The following is a 17734-nucleotide window of genomic DNA, read 5'->3' as shown; positions in this document are numbered from 1 at the left end:
ATATCGAACTGAAATTTGGTGGAGAGGTTGCTTATGGGTCTTAATAAAAGAATATGATATGATATTGGTAAAATTTTTATCTGGAACGCCCCTATGGGGTGACCCATACCGATTTTTAGAAATTGTTTTAAAAAGATGAAATCCGGCACAATGATACTTAATGACTGCTAATTAAAGAATATGAAGTTAAAAGTGAACAAAGTGCAACCAGACCAAAGTGACCAGAGTGCAATCAGTATGGGGTGACCCATACTGATTTTTAAAAATCGTTATATCGAGCTGAAATTTGATTTGGAGGCTGAATAGCACATACATACAGCTTAGAACTTCAGGTTGTTAAAGAAGCTACTGGTCATGGTGGTCAAGGCACATGATTTGTAACTAATTCAAAAATTTGGTACCAAATAATAGAAACTATCTAACAAACTTTTAACCATCCACAACACGGAAGATGATGATATTATGTCGGTCAGTTCGGAAAAGAATTTAGAAGCGGGCTCTGACTTATTGAGTCAGGGACTATGTCCCTGACTCGGGCTATATGGAGTCTGCACTGTAGGTTTTTTCTTCAATGAGGAAATATTTAAATTTTATGGATTATTTTTCATCTATTTTATATTTATCTTCTTGTTGAAGAAAAAAATCAAAATTTAGCCTAAAAATTACCGATTTTTAGGTGCATTAATATCTTCATATTGTTAAAAACGAAAGGCGGTGAACATTTTTCAAAATCGCCATTTGAATACATGGAGGAAGGGAAAGTTGAGACACAGCAATTCAAACAAAAAACCCCGCATCAGCCAGCATGCTATTCCGCCTTAATCGCGTTTTCAACTATTTTTTATGCAAAATTTCCAAATATAGATTAAATATAGATTATATTTAAATATAGATTTTATTCCCATTTTTATAAATTTTTAATTTGAGATTGCTAACAGATTTATTGTAGATTAGTAATTATAATCGCTAATCTATATTAGTTATAATTAATCACATTAACTATTCAGTCGAAATCTTAGCGTCAAAAAGGCACCATACATTTTTAGGTAACTCATTTCTGATGAAATTAGCAATTAAATTATATGTAAAGTACATTTTTTTAAATGTATTAAATATCAATCTATTGATTTCAAAATCAAAATTAAGAGATCAAACGGTAAATCAGCTCTAGAGATAATTAACCAATTAAATAATTGACGAATTAATTAACTACGTTTTTTCTTCAAATATTTAAAAGCAACTCTAGAGATCAGTAATTCATTAGCTACATTTCTAAATGGTAAATGTTCTAATTAGTAAAATTACGTCCACAGAATAGGTAAGGACAAAAAATCAAGAGCTAAAAAATGCAAAATGATTTAGCCGACATTCAAACAAAAATTACAAAAAACATAAATTCGAAACAAACAATTCAACCGGGTTTCCAGGAATTTTATGAGAAAAGTTAAGTTTAGAGGAACTAGCAATTCAGTTAACCAAATTAAGTTTGCAAAAAGCACGACATCTAAAAAAAATCTATCCTCACGTTTATGACTATTTTGTAAACACAATTTTTCTAAAATTTACACAGTTTACCACCTTACAAAGATCCGAGTGAATTTTTCGCATACAAAAAATCGTAGTTTTACGCGTTCATTTTTTCAAAAAGATGAACATCTGTATAGAACGTGTTCCACTTGAATTGGTCGAAAGACAATTTAGAAAATTCAGCTGCAGCTTCAGCCTCGTCATATTTTTTCCCGGTCCAATACATCCTGAGACCTCCGGTGTCACTTGCACTTCCGTCGGGACCTTGTACCATTTCGTGTTTCTCCAGATAGAACGTTTTCTTTTCGTCGTTCAGCCAAACGGGGTCCGTTCCGAGACCGGCGTCAGTTAAGATACGTTTCATCCGGGCCTAAAAATTAGAGAAAAGTTAGTTCGAATTGAACTTTTTGAGAAAATTTAGACAATAAATTGCTTTAAAATCCAAATTTAAAGATATTTTCTCAGAAATTGAGATAAATTACGAAATCATGGTCAAGATTTAATCAAACTTGTACAAATTTTGTAGAAGAATTCACTTTTGACAAAAATTTTCTGCAAAATCTGAATTTTGACACAAATTATGTAGATTTCTTCAAAATGAAAACAATTTTTCGTGCATACCTTTGCAAGAAAATTGGAAAATGTTTATAATTTTGTACAACATATTATGTATTTTTAACGTCTAAAATGTTCCTTTTTCATAAAATCTGTACAATTTTAACTAAAACTTGACCGCAATTTTGGAATTTTTTCGCAATATATGTCCACCTCAGAGAGCTGTATATAATAGTCCACCTTATCTTCCAAATAATCGACTGGGAGTTTCTGTGTGGGGCAGCTCGCCTTGAATTCTAATTCCCAAACCCAGAGGTGTTTGAGTCCAGTAATTTCCAAGAGCTGGAGGACGAGGCGCAAATTGCTTGTTTTGTGTAGCTTGCACATTTTCAAATTGTGGAAAATAAATGGAACGGCGGTAACGAATTCGACCGTCCAGCTGCACCCGTCCATGTAGAGTTCTTCCACCGGAGAGTGTCGAATTCGAGCGGTGAGTCTTTCAGACGAGTGCAATTTCGTGTTGGACATGGCGATCGTGCGGAGGCAGCGGTGTCCTAAAGATGAAATAATAATAATTAATAATTAGAATTAGAATAGTTAAGTTAATCTGGATTATTGAGGGATTAATAAATTATGAATTAAATTAATTCCAATAAAAAATTACCATAATCTTCCGCAAATAAGCCAAAGTCTTTCGAAATGTCGTAGGTTTCTTGGTTCGAGTGTCGCATATTATCGATGCTGAGTTCTTTAAGAAGTTTGCAGCTGGAAACTAATTTCTTCTGGTTCGCGATGGGGCCGCCGACTTCGCGGAGGACGAGTTTTTCTAGGGCGCGCGTAGGCACGTAGTCCAACAGGTTGACGCGAACCTCATCCAAATAGACGCCACGAACGTTCTCGTCGTACTTCAATCCCGTCAAGATTGATTCGGCGGCCTTGTCAATTCTGCGAGGGAGAAATATGTAAGCAAATATATGTAAATAAGTCGTGGAGGGATTTAAGTGGAGGATGCATTTTTTAAATTGTGAGTTTCAGGAACAAGAGCTTTTAAGACCAAAACCACGATTTGAAGGACAAAAATCACATTAAAAACAAATTCTTTTTCAACAACAAAAACTTGTCACTTTTCATAACCAAATTTCCACAAATCCCAATTTTTAAGAACAAAATCTCAGTTTTCTCATAATTTTTTCATAAGAAGAAACGACTCACAAAAAAAATCATAATTTTTTGCTAGACTAAAGAAGAACGATAACTTGTTTCGCAAAATTTATAATTTGCGCTATACACGATTTTATGTTGCAACTCGCTCACCTGCTAATGGTCAACTCCTGCCTGACATGATCAATACTCAAGACAGTGACGCCATTAACGTCGATTTTAACTTCGAAATTATTGATCCACAATTCGCTCAAATTGTCGCCTTCTTCCTCTGACTTTTTGACGAAGAGGAGCGAATTGTGGAGAGTGACGTTGGTCAGAAAGGTTTTAAAGGTCCCGAGATCCTTGGCCGGATGGAGGTAGTTGATCCGAAACGCGGTCAAAGATGGCATAAAGAGTGGCATGACTTTGGTCACGTTGACGACATGCAGGTCACTCGGCATCAAGATGTCGATCGTCTGCTGAGAGAGGAAGTCTTCCAGGCCGACTGGATATTAGTAAAGATTCATTTATTTTTGGGGTCAGAGGTTAGACTTTTCCGAGTGGGTATCAAAGTCAGCTTTTTTACCAGGGAATTAAAATTTTTTTAAATATCATGATCACTCATTTCTGCGGTTTTCGAATTTTTAAAAATATCGTTTTGAACGTCAAAATTCATGAAGAAAAATTGGGTCAAAATTTTTTACCTTAAATTTGCCCATTGTACCTGACTGAAAAGTCTAATGATCTGACCAAAATTGCGTATATTGTGAAAAGTCAAAGGGCAAATGCGAACTTACCCATCAAAGTTTGATGATAATTCTTTAGATTATTCCCATTTGTATTATCCTGATTTGCTTCGATGTATTCGAGCTGCTCTTCCGTGAGGAACGGTTCACGAGACGAGCGTCCACGACGAGTCGGGGTGGACGAGGAAGACGAAATTGATGACGGCGTGGCACGTGGAGTAATGAGTTGCGAGCTGGGTCCGGGGGTGCTTGGAGGACGTGTTGTGGCGAGAGGAGGAGTAAATTTGGGGGGAGATATGGCGCGAACGGAAGGTGGCGTTGTTCGGATGACTGGCGTAAATAGAGATGAATCGTTGCTATCATCCTCAGACTCGGAATCGTGGTTTGACTCGGAATCTTTGTCGTCACGTGGGGATGATTCGAGTGGTTGAGTAGTGGCTGATTTTTTGCCCCGATTTTTTGGTGTGGTATCTACCTCTGCTGATGATGAGGAATGACGCTTGCCGGACAACAACGAAGGGGAGAGTCGTTTTGGTGGCCGGATGCCACGTACGGGTCGTCCCGTTGGGGCTGAGACTGGCGTGGATTCAGGGATCGGAGGAATCGGAGGCGGGTCAGGGGTCACGTCGTGTAGCGGTGAAAACGGTGGTGCTGGGACATCACTTTCGTAACTCATATCAGAATCGGGGGGATCGAGGACGGTTTCTTGGCTTTCAGTCTTGACTCGTTTGATGGGAGGTTCTTGGCAGGATCGGCTAAAAAAGGGGGAGAGAATATTACTAGAAATTTAAAATTTGCGTGAAGATGGCACGTGAGGGGAATTTTGACCCTTATATTACATGCTGAGTAATTTAATATGTAATTCATTTACCCGGGGCCGGCATGACTTCCGGGACGTGGTGGCGTCTCTTCCCTCCTGTCAGAGGATGAAGTCGAAGGCTTTCGATAGGTGCGCTGAAATCGTAAATAAAAATAACTTACAGTTACAAACATTCTAGTGAAATGGTAATTTAATGAAAACTGCCCTCACATTTTGCGTGGAGAATCGCCCCACCTTTGTGATCCCTCCGGTTAGTGACGCTGGGGTCGTGAACCATCGGAAGAGCGCGACTTCCTCTTCCGCAGTGAAAATCGTTCTCAAAAGGTCCGGTACGACTCGAACGAATTGATCGATATCGAAGAGTGGGAAGCGGATGAGATAAAGCGCGTCACCCAGTTCGGCTCTTAACATGGTGGGGTCTGGTTTTACGTCTGCACCAAATTTCCGTATGAACTGAACGCTCGCCCAACTGTAAGAAATACGACGTTGAAAATGAGAAGTTTTTCTACATTTTCTATTTTTTAGAAAAAAATTGAAAATGTTTATTTTTAAAACGTGCCGCATCGTTGCGTTGAAAATTATTTCTTCGGAAATGTCCAATTCGTCACTTTCCAAGACAGCAGAGATTGCCTGAAGTCCCAAATTCTCGACAAAATCACCGGTAGGGATTATCTTCTTTGCATTCCTGAAGAAAAAAAGATCTTGAAAAGAATAGGGAAACTGTATAAATTATGGAAATTGTGCAAACAATGGAAATTAAAGAGTGTAAATTATGGGAAATTAATAAGTATGTGCAAATTATGTGCAAAATAGGGGAATTAATGTACTCAAATTGTTTTTATAAGAAATCGTGGAAATGTGGAAATCGGGGAAATTTATTTGCAAATTGTAAAAAATGGGAAACTGGAAAATTGTGTGTCCAACTTATGAAATTTTTTGTCAGAAATTACGCTGTGATGTAATTGAGCGCGACAGTCTTCAAGAGAAGGTCCTTCTTGGTTGTGGCGAATTCCAAGATTTCGGCGGCGTTGGAAAAATTCATTGTCTTCCTAATGATGTCCGTACAGCCTCGGATGAGATCCTTCAGCTCGAACATGTATCCCAAACTGAGCAAAGTTTTCGCCTCGGCGACACGATCTTTCCCCGGGGTCCAGGGAATCCTGCGTACGTAGATGTACTGAAAAAAAGGAATTAGTACAATAATTTTCAGGAAAATTTGGGAATTTATTAGAGAAATGCCCCCAAAAATTTACTTGATAGTTAGCAAACATGGACAATTTGAACATAATTGTGGCTGATTTTTTTATCGACAACTTTGATTTACTCATTTTTTTGTAAAATATTGATTAGCTTGAAATAATGTTTAGTTATTTTATCAAATGTTGAAGTTTAGGAACAACAGTTTAAGTTGACTCGTTTTTATCAAAATTTCATAATTTATGCATATTTTGACACGTTTTATTAAATTTTAACTTTTTAACTTGAAGTTACATATTTTTTTGACAAAATTTGGCCAAATTTCGTTTTTTATATATATTTGTATTACCTTAAGCATTGTCTTAAATCCGTCCACATCTGCGTCGCGAATCGCTATGTGGATATGCCTTTCATCTTCTGAGCCAGTCCTGCAGATGACGGCGCTCTCATTCAGCGCCCAGTCGAACACGACCGACACAAAGGCGAGGACATCTTTATGCGCGGAAATAGGAACTTGGTCCGGTCCGATGTAAAAGGTGACGTTTTTTCGAGGTTGAGCGTTTGGATGCTCCAAGGAAAATAGCATCATTTGAGTGATGTCTTTACCGTCTCGCCAATTCGGTGGGGGTGGGGACCCAAGTGGTTGAGGGGTGCGGGGTGGAGGAGGAATGTGCACTATTTGATCCACCATTACGGGTGGGGGCGGCCTGGAAAGAGAAAATAGAAAATTTTAGAATTTTAAGAAATTAAATTAGGAAAATATGATCGAAATTGGATGAAAATTTTTATAATTTTGGAAAATAGTGACAACATTGGAGAGAATTTTACCAATTTCGAAAACGTAGGGAAAATTGAATGGGGATTTTTATATATAGAAAAGTTGAGAGAAAGTGAACAACGAAATCTGGAGAAAATTGGATGGAACTTTATATAAATTTTGAACATATACGCAAAAAATAAGCGGAATACTTTTCAAAATTTTTTAAACATTTGTATAAAACAAATATTTCCAAACTGAATTTAGCCTAAAATTTTAAACTTTGAACTCACATTTGTCCCCCAGGGTTCATAAAGACACTGATTAAATGCACATCTGACACAATTCCAAGGTCAGCCCCGTTCTAAATCAAGAAACGCAATGAATTATTAAAGTCGAAAGGTCATTAACTAATTAATTACTCAATTAACTGAAAACTCACCCTAATCAACTCGACAAAACGATCCCCATTGCGACGATAAGCGTCCAATCTAAGGTCAACTGACCTCTCCGACTCCCCATCGCCGCGCGCCGCCTCTTCTTCTTCCGTAAACTGTAAAATTGGCCGCTCCAACCACGCCGGTCGTAGCGCGGGGGACGATTGTGTCGCCAAATAGTCGCCCTCCAGCGCCAGCACGTTTTCACTACAGCAGTAAATAATAATTAATAATTAAGATTAACCTTAATTAAATTGAGGGGAGAAAATAACCCACATTTTCCTCATCATGCCGTATCGCAGGGGCAAATTCGCCCAGCACGACGGGTCCACCTCATCACCAGGGGGAGAAGGCACTCCCTCCATGGGTGGGGTCGACATGTCGTCGAAAAATCACGACAGAAGAGAAAAATTATTTGACTAATCCTTTTAGTTTATTGACTAAAATTAATTAACTTCCGCCAGAGCAAGTAACCATTTCTCTGTCAAAATGGGGGATATATCGTCGTCCTCGTGTGGGATGAAAGTTAAGCTTAATTAGGATCAGATTTAACTATTATTTTGGAATTGCGACGTTAGCTTTTCGTTTGTTTGTTTGCTGCTGTGCCGGTCTAGAAGAAACAGAAACTCGAAGAACTGATTGCTTGTTCGAGCAGTGAGTGCAAATAGACCGCTTTTGGAACTTTGAGATTTTTGGGAATAATGAAAACCAAAATCACATAACTTCCTCATTTTTGGAGGATCATTTTTGGAGGATAAGTTTTACAATTGTGAGCAAAATAAAATGCGAATTTACAAATTGTGAGCACAATAAAATGCGAATTTTTAATCATAAAATGCATGTGTAATTTTAAATGCATGTGTAATTTTAAATATATGTGTATTTTAAATGCATATTTTTGCCAATTCTGATGCAGGATTTGTCATAATTTGATTTGACAACTTAATTGGGAGAATTAATTTCATGCATGAAAAATTGGGTTGGGTTTTTATTTATTTAGAAAAATATGATCAAATAGATTTCAAGTTAAATTACATTATTGTCTTAATGAATACGTCATAATTAAAATAATTAAGATTATAAGAAAATTGGGGAAAGGGTTATTTTCCACCTCACTCAAACAAATTAACACATTAAATGTATTATAAAATCGGTACGAAATTGTTACCGAATTAGCACATTTTTTATCAACCGATAAAAAACAACTTATTTAAAGTGTAACTAAACCCAATCTGCTCCATGGATAAATAATTCAGTCCTCAAATCCCAAACGAGGAGAATTTTTAACAAATCCATAACTCAACTGTGTAATTATTGCTCACAAGAGACAAATAAAATGACAAACATTTCAAATTTTGTTATGAATTTTGATCCCTCTTTCTCATCGACAAATGTTTCTTTTTATACATAAGTAAGCATGACCATTACTACAGTTTGGTCATTTGAATTAGAGACTCTTTTGGTAAATTTTCAAATTTTCTGGTAACTAAGAAAAATATTTAAAAAATTTAAAAAGAGCTGTTCACAAATTGTATGCCAATTAAAAAATGCAATTGCTATCAAATAATTCATTGCATAAGTCTACGAACGGCTCTTCGCGAATTTTAATTTTAATTTGTTGCTATCCTGGGAAAAATTGCAAAATGCAAAAAGAGTCTCTAATTTAAATGACCAAACTGTAAATACATAAAATCCATTTCAGAATAATGAAAACGAGGGGATTTCTAAACTCATAAATAAATTTAAAACCATAAAAATAAAAATTCGGGGTTTATTTATGTATTTGTTTTTCGGGGACTTAAAATCAAATGGGTTCGATCCGATTGGATCCAGGGATTTGAAGAATATTTATGATGACGTGAACGTGAACCCTTTTTATTCTGAGGGTTGATTTTTTTCATGGAAATGATGAAGCCATGAAAAGGAAGGGGAAAAAGGTATGAAAAATGTATCAGGAAAGTTGAGTAGAACGAAATAAGTTAAAATTTGACACATTCGAAGTCGAAGATGTAATTTTTAAGAATTTACCACACATTTAGGTCGTAAATAATTTGTATACTTTCAAAAATTTACGGTATTTTTCAAAAAATGTTCGCCAATCCTAAATTTTCTATTCGTACCAGATAATAACCTGTAAGTAATCGTGCAAGTATAAACTCAGAAATCAATTGAGAAAAAGGTTTCCAAAAGTTTGTAAAATTTCAGGAGGAAAGTCAGATTGTAACCTTAAAACTAAAAAAAAATTGCTCAGTTTGTGAATTTCATCAAAATTGTTGTTAATGATTTATTCGTTAAAATTGTGCCTTATGTTTTAATAAAAAATATTTGAAGGGTCTATAATATAGAATTTGATACAATTCGAAGTCGAAGATGTAATTTGTAAGAATTTTATCATAAAATTTATAACATAGATGACATTTTTTTAATTTTGAGGAAATGTTTGTCAACCTAATTCTAAAATTTCGTAACAGATCTTTTTAATCATGTAAGTACTTAAGCTCGGCAATAAATTGAGTAAAAATGTTTCCAAAAGTTTGTAAAATTTCAGTAGGAAAATCATACGCTTTTAAATAATTACATGTGCCCAGTTTGTATTGTACATTTTATCAAAATTGCTTTTAATGATTTTTTAGTATAAATAGTGGCTCGTTTTTAATAAAAAAAAGTAAATAAAACATCCACAAATTTGGTCGGAGGAACAAATTATTTAAAATTTGATACGAGTTGAAGAAATGCGATTTTTGCAAATTTTTGCAAACCCGAAATATTCACAACTTATGAGGATATTTTAAACCTAATGAACTTTTAAACTCTGATTATTCAGTTCGGAATGCTCAACGGTTGTGGGTTCATTTTTTTCATGGATATAATGAAGTAGTGAAAAGGAAGGGGAGAAAGGTATGGAAAATGCATCCTAAAAGCTCAGCAGAGCAAAATACATTAAAATTTGACATAATTCAAACCCGAAGATGTAATTTTTACGAATTTTATCATAACGTTTGTAACTTAGGTTAAATTTAAGGTCTTTAGAAAATGTTTGGCAATCTTAAATTTTCCTAATTTCGCAATGGATCTTTGCAATCGTGTAAGTAATGAATTGATGAAAAGTTTTCCCCACGAGTTTCCAAAATTTCAGAAGAAAAATCAGATTATTAGTCGTAAGATTTCTTTTTTTATGTATAAAAACTTGTACACAGTCTGTGAATTTGATCAAAATATCTGTTAATGATTTTATTCGTAAAATAACAATGCCAATATTTTTGCATACAAAAGTATTTAAATCGTCTACAGATTTGGATGTGAAAAAATTTGATACGATTCGAAGTCGAAAATGTAATTTTTAATAATTTTATCATATTAATTGTCACAAAGTAAAAGAGTTCCACGATCAAATTTCGGTTTCGCCATGGATCATTGTAACCTTGTTACAATGTTGAATAAATTATTACCAACTTAGTAAAGTTGGTAATAAATTGAGAAAAATGATTCCACCCTAGTTTATAAAATTTTAGAAGGAAAATCCGACTTTAAATCGTAAACTTACAAAAATCATTTTTTTCTTAAATATGTGCCCAATTTGTGAAAATTCTAAAAATAGTTGCTAATGATTTTATTAGTAAATAATTTGCGTAAAAAAGTATAAAAAGGTGTGGATGGAATAAATTTGTAAAAAATAAATAAAATTTTATACTCTAATTTGAAAATATAACTAAATTTTAGCATGATAAAGAAGAAAAATCAGATCATCGTAAACTTTCAAGGATTCCTTATTTATAAAACATGTGCCCATGCAGCCCATGAATTTCATCATGAAGTTATTCGTAAATAATGGTGCCTTATTTTTGCATAAACAATATTATAAGGACTTGAATGGAATAAGAATAAATTAAGATATATTTGAGATAGAAAATGCAATTAGGATTAATTTTATGATAGATAATATTTACAATTTAGGATTTTATAATTTTGTCAGTATTAAATTTCCCTAATTTCGCAATGGATCTATGTATTTAATCCCATCATTAAACTCGGCAATAAGTTGAGAAAAATAAACGGTTTCCCAAAGTTTACCAGATTTCTGACGGAAAATCAGATAATAAATCGTAGGGTTACTTAAATATCTGTTAATGATTTTATTCGTAATTAATGTACGCAATTTTTGAATAAAACGGTATTAAATGCATCCAGAGGCTTGAAAGGAATAAAAAAATTGTTAATTCGAAGTCAGAAACATAATTTTATGAACTTTATCATAGTTATTATAACTTAGATTCCTGGATTATGCTTACGGTTACGGTTTCATAATTTCGCAGTCAATGTTTGCTTAGAACCTTAAACTCTGTAAATTTTGGATTTCAGAAAATGTTTGTCAATCTTAAATTTCCCAAATTTAAAATAACCGATCTTTGTAATCGTGTAAATAAACTCGGCAATAAATTGAGAAATAATGTTTCCGCAAGAATTTGTACAATTTCAGAAGAAAAATCAGAGTATACATCGTAAACTTGCAAGCATCTCTTTTTTATAAAAAATATTCGCCCAGTTTGTAAATTTTATCAAGCTTGATAAAATTAAAAGCTGGCTTTTAATGATTTTATTCATATACGAGTTTATAATAAATAATCGTGCGAATAAGATAATTCAACATTTGATACAATTCGAAGCCGAAAATAAATGAATGAATAAATTATATTATCAAACTTGTAGCTCAGGTGAGTCACTTGATAATTTCACTGATTTCGAAACTGATATTTGTAATCGTGTAAACGCACTCTTTAATAAATTTAGAAAAGTGGTTTACACAAATTTAGTAGATTTTTAAAAATGAAAATCAGGTTTTCGTAAACTGGCAAAGATCTCTCTGTCTTTTATAAAACGTGTCCCAAATTTTTGATAATGTTAATGCTGTTAATTATTTTATTAGTAAATAATAGTGAATTATTTTTTGCGTAAAAAAGTATTTAAAACTTTCAAAATTTGGATGGGATAAAAATAATTTAAAATTTGATACGATTCGAAAATTTAATTCTGAGCAATTTTATAATAATATTTTTAACTCGGGCAATATTATATTTGTAAATACCACTCATGAATTTTCCTAATGAAAAAAAGTTTTCCAAAAGTTTATCAAAATTTCAGAAGGAAAATCAGATTATAAATCGTACGTAACTTACAGAGATCTCTTTTTTATATATAAAAACATGTCTCCTGAATTTGATCAAAATAGCTTTTAATGACTTTATTTATGAAAGTAGTGCCTTGTTTTTGCATAAAAAAGTATTTGAAGCGTCCACAGATTTACGTCCACAGAAAAAAATAAACGTTTGATACTATTCAAATTCTAAAACGTAATTTTTAAAACTTTTATAATATCACTGATTACCAAGATTGGATTGTCTCTGCATCTCAATTTTTTTGATTTGAAATGCATCTAACTTTGCTAGTAAACAACTAATTTTTACCAACTTGGTAAAATTAAATTATTACCCATTGGTCAAATTTATTACCAAGTTGGTAATAAATTCAGAAAAAAAATTCCACCTAGTTTGTAAAATTTCAGAAGGAAAATCAGGCTATAAATTGTAAACTTATTAAAATCTCTTTTTTCATGAACATGTGCCCACTCTATGAATTTGATAAAGATATCTGTTACTTATTTTAGCTGTAAATAATAATTTGCGTTAAAAAACATTAAAAGACTTAGATGAAATATGTAAAAATGAACTAAAATTTGATATGGTTTGAAGCCAAAAATGTAATTCGGATGAATCGTAAAGGGTGGGCTTAAAGTTTCTGAAAAAAATTAACTTCAAAACATAAGTAGTCAAAACTTTTTATTGCGTGTATAGAATATTATAATTTTTTGTACGATTATTAACTAATATTTAGAGTGTCCGCCACCAGCTTCCAACATTTGTTCAATGCGTGAATTGAATGACTGTGCCAAATTTTCCAAAACGGTAACCGGAATGCTTTCCCACTCATGTTGAAATCTTCTGAATAGCTCAGCGGTTTTGGTTGGATATGGCGGTTTGTACGCAGAATCCTTAACAATGATTCATAAATTCTCCAGAGGATTCAAATCTGGTGAATTTCCGGGCCACACCCCTTTCCCCCACACTGTCAAAAGGAGCGCCTCCAAAACTTTGGTGGTCACTTTTGCAGTGTGTGCTGGTGCTCCATCTTGCTGAAAGGTGACCTTCTGTTGTTGGGGGAATAAAGTTGGGTCCTTCATGCATTTAATGTAAAGTGGGAGGATCTTGTCTTTGTAGTATGCAGCGTTTACGGTACCTCCACTTACCATATGCAGCTTTGTAACTCCTTGAGCACAGAAGCCACCAGCTACCATAACTTTTAGACCAAGTTTTGGGGTCAATATTTTCGGGATTTTTTTCGGATCAGCTGTATAGTATCTTTGATTTTGTCTGTTACCAGTTGGTGACACCTCCAGCCAGGTTTCATCAGTGAAAAGAATGTGAGAGCGTTTCTGCTGCGCCCGTCTGTCGTCACCCAAGTATCCCGTTCTCTTGACTGTTTCGCCGAATTTTAATCGGTCCTGAATATTTTTTTGAGTCAGAATCTGTTTCTTAGGTCTTTTGTAAGCCGTTTTGCCCCATTTTTGCTTTTTTGCGTAATTTCGAACCGCAGCACGACTTATTTTCTTCCCCTTCTTTTGATACCTCGCCGACTCGTTCAGCTTCTTTAGTGTTTTCCTCACGGATCCACCAATTTTCTCTTTCAAATTTCTTGTTATTTGCGATTTTGAAGTAGGGGAGAATGCTGTGGGTCGGCCTGACCTTTTTTTGTCCACCACGGTACGGCGACCTTCCCACAGTTTGACCGTATTGTAAGCAACTCCTAGTTTCCTCGAAATTTGGGAGGCACCATATCCCTCGCTCAATAGAGTTTGAATCTGCACCCTTTTCTCTTCTCGACTCCTCATATTGTTGGACTACAAGGGGAAAAAAACTTTGTTTACATGACTCTGCTGGTTTCCGAATAATATTGATTTTTATGAGGCGAGCTCACCTGATTTCACTCTTTTCAGAAACTTTAAGCCCACCCTTCCGTACGAAATATGTACCGTAGGTGACATTCGGGGATCAGATAAACAAATTTCCTGTAATTTTGGAACAGTTCTAAAATAAAATAATAAAAAAATTGATATGATTTAATGTCGAAAAAATATTTTTAATTTAGGTTAATAAGTGTAGCTAGCTTTAAATGTTCCTAATTTCGTAATGGATCTTTGTAATCATTTAACAATATAAATTCGATAACTTGAGAAAAAAGGTTTCCGAACGAGTTTGTAAAATTTCAGAAGGAAAATCAGATTATAAATCGTATTCTTGCAAAATTTTGTTTTATAAAAAACATCATGTTTTAAACATGTACCGATTTTGTGAATTTTCACAAAATAGAAAAACCTATTAATAATTTTTTTTCGTAAATAATTTGCAAAAAAAAGTGGAGTGGAAGGAATAAATATGTAAAAAAAAAAAAATAGAATTTGATATGCCTTGAAGTCGAAAATGTAATTTTTGTGAGTTTTATCAAGATATTTACAACATGTAAATTTTACGAATCACAGAATATCACTAATTTCGCAAGTGAATGTTAGTAATTCGGTAAGTAAAAAGGTCGGGAATAATTTGGGAAATAGGTTTCCAACAGTTTTCAAAATTTCAGAAGGAAATTCATATCTGAGTAAACAAATGAAAAAAAAGTGTTAAAAGGCTTCGATGGACTATGCATGTAAAAATAAAATAAAATTTCATGCGACTTGACGTCGAAAATATAATTTGAATAAATTTTATAACAATTACAACTTAAGTAGATTAATTTTTGCTATTTTGTAATTTTTCCTAATTTCTCAATGAACCTGTGTAAACTGGGAAATAAATTGAGAAAAACGATTTCCAAAAATGTATAAAATTTCAGAACTAAAATAAGATTCTAGTAAACTGACAATCTCATTTTTATAAAATATGTGCCAAATTTGTTAATCAAAATAGGCGTTAATGATTTTATTCGTAAGTAATTTGCATAAAAAAGTCTTAAAAAACTTGGATGGATGGACTGTGCAGAAATAAATTAAAATTTGATAAAGTTCAAAGTCGAGAATGCAATATGGGTAAATATTGTCATTATATTTGCAGCTTAGGTTCAATTATCAATAGTTTTATGGCGAACTTTTCATAATTTCGTAATTAATATTTGCAAATTCCTAGAGTAAACCGGGTAATAACTTGGGAAAAAGTTTGTTAAATTTCAGAAGGAAAATCAGATTGGCGTAAACTGAAATCTCTATTTTTATAAAACCTATCATTACAGCTTTGCTTAGCCCGAACCATGATTGATTGCAATTTTACCCATAGAAACTTAATATTATCCACCCATTCCGGTGAACCCCACCGGTTAACCACTTGACTGATTTCGCCCATCTTCGAACTCGTTTTCTAACTTTGTCCAGTATGAATACGGTAAAAATTTCAAGTCGATCGTATTAGTTTTACTACAGTTATCAGACAGACAGACAGACAAATACGTGACGATACATAAGCCCTGGCTCGGGCTAAAAACTGAAAGGTTTAAAATTATCAGTTTGATTGATCTAAACGAAATATATTATAAAAAAATATATAGCATGTGACAATATTTTGGTGTTCGCCACATTCCGTTTTTACAAGGGTTAATTTTTATAAGAAATTGCTTACAAAGAAAAAAAAACAGATAACCTAAAATCACAACTTTTTTGATGCGTTACTAACTTAAATTATTTTAAATGATTTTAAACTCGACTGTTTAAAAAACTGAAAGGTTTAAAATTATCAGTTTGATTGATCTAAACAAAAAATATATTATTCGTAAAATTTTAAAAGTATGTTTTATGTCAGTGGTCGAAAATCTCGACTCGAGATTCGAAAAGTGTAACTGGTTATTCAGAGTTTGTTCAAGTACACCTGTTGTACTTGTAGATTACCATAATAATTAACTCGAATTATTTGTATGGCGTTAATCTCTAACATTTTTGATTTTTTAATCAAAATATGAAAATCTTAATTCAATCAGGACAAGATTGGTAACAAAAAATTAGTTTATCAAAATAAATGTTAATGATTTTATTCGTAAATAATTTGGGTAAAAAAAATTAAAAGACTTGAATGGAATATACATGTAAAAATAAATTAAAATTTGATGCGGTTTAGAAGCCGAAAATGTAATTGGCATGAATTTAGTACGCCAAATGTGACGCAGGTGATAGGTTGGGTGTTCAGAAATTTCATTTATTTTCAAACGAATCTTTAAATGTTATAAGGTAAACTGGATAACTTGAGAAAACGAAAAAAAGGTTCCCGAACGAGTTCATAAAATTGCAGTAGGAAAATCACTTTATGAATCATATTATATGATTCATATATTTACAAATTTCTTGTCATAAAACCTCTGTTTTCATGTTTTCATATTTTCTGTTAAAACCATGTACCTATTTGGAAATTTTTAACAAAATATTAGCCGATAATGATTTTATTTCTAAATAATTTGCGTAAAAAAGTGTTAAAAAGAGTGGATGGAACAAATATATATGTAAAACAAAAATAAAATTTGATACGCCTTGAAGTCGAGAATGCCATTTTTGTGAATTTTATCACACATGTACAACATAAATAGGTACAATTTTAAGAGAAGTTCCCTAATTTAGGAAAAAATCTTTGTAATTCTCTACGTTAAAAAAATCGGTATTAATAAATTGAGAAAAAACGTTTCCAAAAGTTTGTCAAAATTTTAGAAGGAAAATCAGATTATCGTCAGCGTATAAACTCTTTGTTATAAAATTATATGCCAAATTCATTAATTTGATCTTTATTTTAAGCATATAGATCCCCCAACCCTTGAAAAAAAGCGTCTCATCGTGGAGGACAATTTAGGCATAATTTGTGTATAACGCATGGTTGCAGGCATAAATAGTGATTAAAATTTATTCCTTAAACATTATAAAAACTAGGAAAATAATTATATGTACTCGTTCCAGTTTCTCTCTTCTAATCATAAATATGGCCAAGGTAAGATTTTTTAACTGTATTGTAATAAAACTTATTACAGAAGCTTAATGAATTAAAATAACCAATTTAATTTTATCTGTTGAGATTCTTTCTGTTATTGTTTTCTCATTTAAAAACCTTAGTTGGTTGGCAGACACAGAGTTCCACTTCAAAAACATTGCCGACTTTTTACCATTTACTGTATGCATATCTGTGATTCACTTGAATGAATGCAATCAAATGACGTCAATATAAATGTAAATGGTTACACAATTCCACTAACCATGCACAATATGCTAATCTTCAGATTATAATGATGCCAGCCAGGGAGGATCGGCCCACAAATCATTCTCGTCAAGGACACACTATGTAGGTAAATATTGTGCTGATATTATGTAACTAAATGGAAAATACTACATTTGTCATTTGTCCACCATCCCAGACGTTTCATTCTGTTGAAAGAAGAACCCAGCTCAAAACTGGAATTTTCATCTTTATTTTGTAAGAAA

General features: G+C 33.2%; 2 protein-coding genes across 5 annotated transcripts; both read right to left on the bottom strand.

Annotated features, from left to right (window-relative positions):
• Positions 1–870: 870 nt before the first annotated feature.
• On the bottom strand, positions 871–7863 carry LOC110858791. 4 transcript variants are annotated; one of them, XM_022107676.2, is made up of 13 exons: positions 7459–7863; positions 7188–7389; positions 7039–7109; positions 6338–6695; positions 5742–5968; positions 5351–5476; positions 5002–5260; positions 4843–4925; positions 4023–4726; positions 3397–3718; positions 2747–3027; positions 2296–2636; positions 871–1897 (listed from the first exon to the last, which is right to left on the bottom strand). In XM_022107676.2, the coding sequence occupies exons 1-13, from the start codon at positions 7560–7562 to the stop codon at positions 1625–1627; spliced, it is 3351 nt and encodes a 1116-aa protein (XP_021963368.1). In that variant the 5' UTR covers positions 7563–7863; the 3' UTR covers positions 871–1624. The 4 variants fall into 4 exon arrangements, with proteins under 4 accessions (XP_021963368.1, XP_021963366.1, XP_035714811.1 ...); XM_022107674.2 differs by having other exon boundaries at positions 3397–3730; positions 7459–7862; XM_035858918.1 differs by having other exon boundaries at positions 3397–3730; positions 5026–5260; positions 7459–7862.
• Positions 7864–13240: 5377 nt separating this feature from the next.
• LOC110858831 lies at positions 13241–14515 on the bottom strand. Its single transcript, XM_035858975.1, has 3 exons — positions 14212–14515; positions 13615–14134; positions 13241–13533 (listed from the first exon to the last, which is right to left on the bottom strand). Exons 2-3 carry the CDS (start codon positions 14123–14125, stop codon positions 13241–13243), a joined length of 804 nt encoding a protein of 267 aa, XP_035714868.1. The 5' UTR covers positions 14126–14134; positions 14212–14515.
• Between the last annotated feature and the right edge of the window lie 3219 nt (positions 14516–17734).

Source organism: Folsomia candida, unplaced genomic scaffold (assembly GCF_002217175.1).
Source record: "Folsomia candida strain VU population unplaced genomic scaffold, ASM221717v1 Fcan01_Sc022, whole genome shotgun sequence".
NCBI lineage: Eukaryota > Metazoa > Arthropoda > Collembola > Entomobryomorpha > Isotomidae > Folsomia > Folsomia candida.
This window is presented reverse-complemented; position numbering and strand designations above follow the sequence as displayed.

What these genes read in the sequence shown, in the direction of transcription:
- LOC110858791 (XM_022107674.2), bottom strand. Translation starts at nt 7,562, where the DNA reads ATGTCGACCCCACCCATGGAGGGAGTGCCTTCTCCCCCTGGTGATGAG. An exon ending in ATGAACCCTGGGGGACAAAT is followed by an intron (nt 6,696 to 7,038) that starts GTGAGTTCAAAG and finishes TTCTCTTTCCAG; the next exon opens with GCCGCCCCCACCCGTAATGG. An exon ending in ATTTTCAACGCAACGATGCG is followed by an intron (nt 5,261 to 5,350) that starts GCACGTTTTAAA and finishes TATTTCTTACAG; the next exon opens with TTGGGCGAGCGTTCAGTTCA.
- LOC110858831 (XM_035858975.1), bottom strand. Translation starts at nt 14,125, where the DNA reads ATGAGGAGTCGAGAAGAGAAAAGGGTGCAGATTCAAACTCTATTGAGC. An exon ending in GCTGGAGGTGTCACCAACTG is followed by an intron (nt 13,534 to 13,614) that starts GTAACAGACAAA and finishes TTGGTCTAAAAG; the next exon opens with TTATGGTAGCTGGTGGCTTC.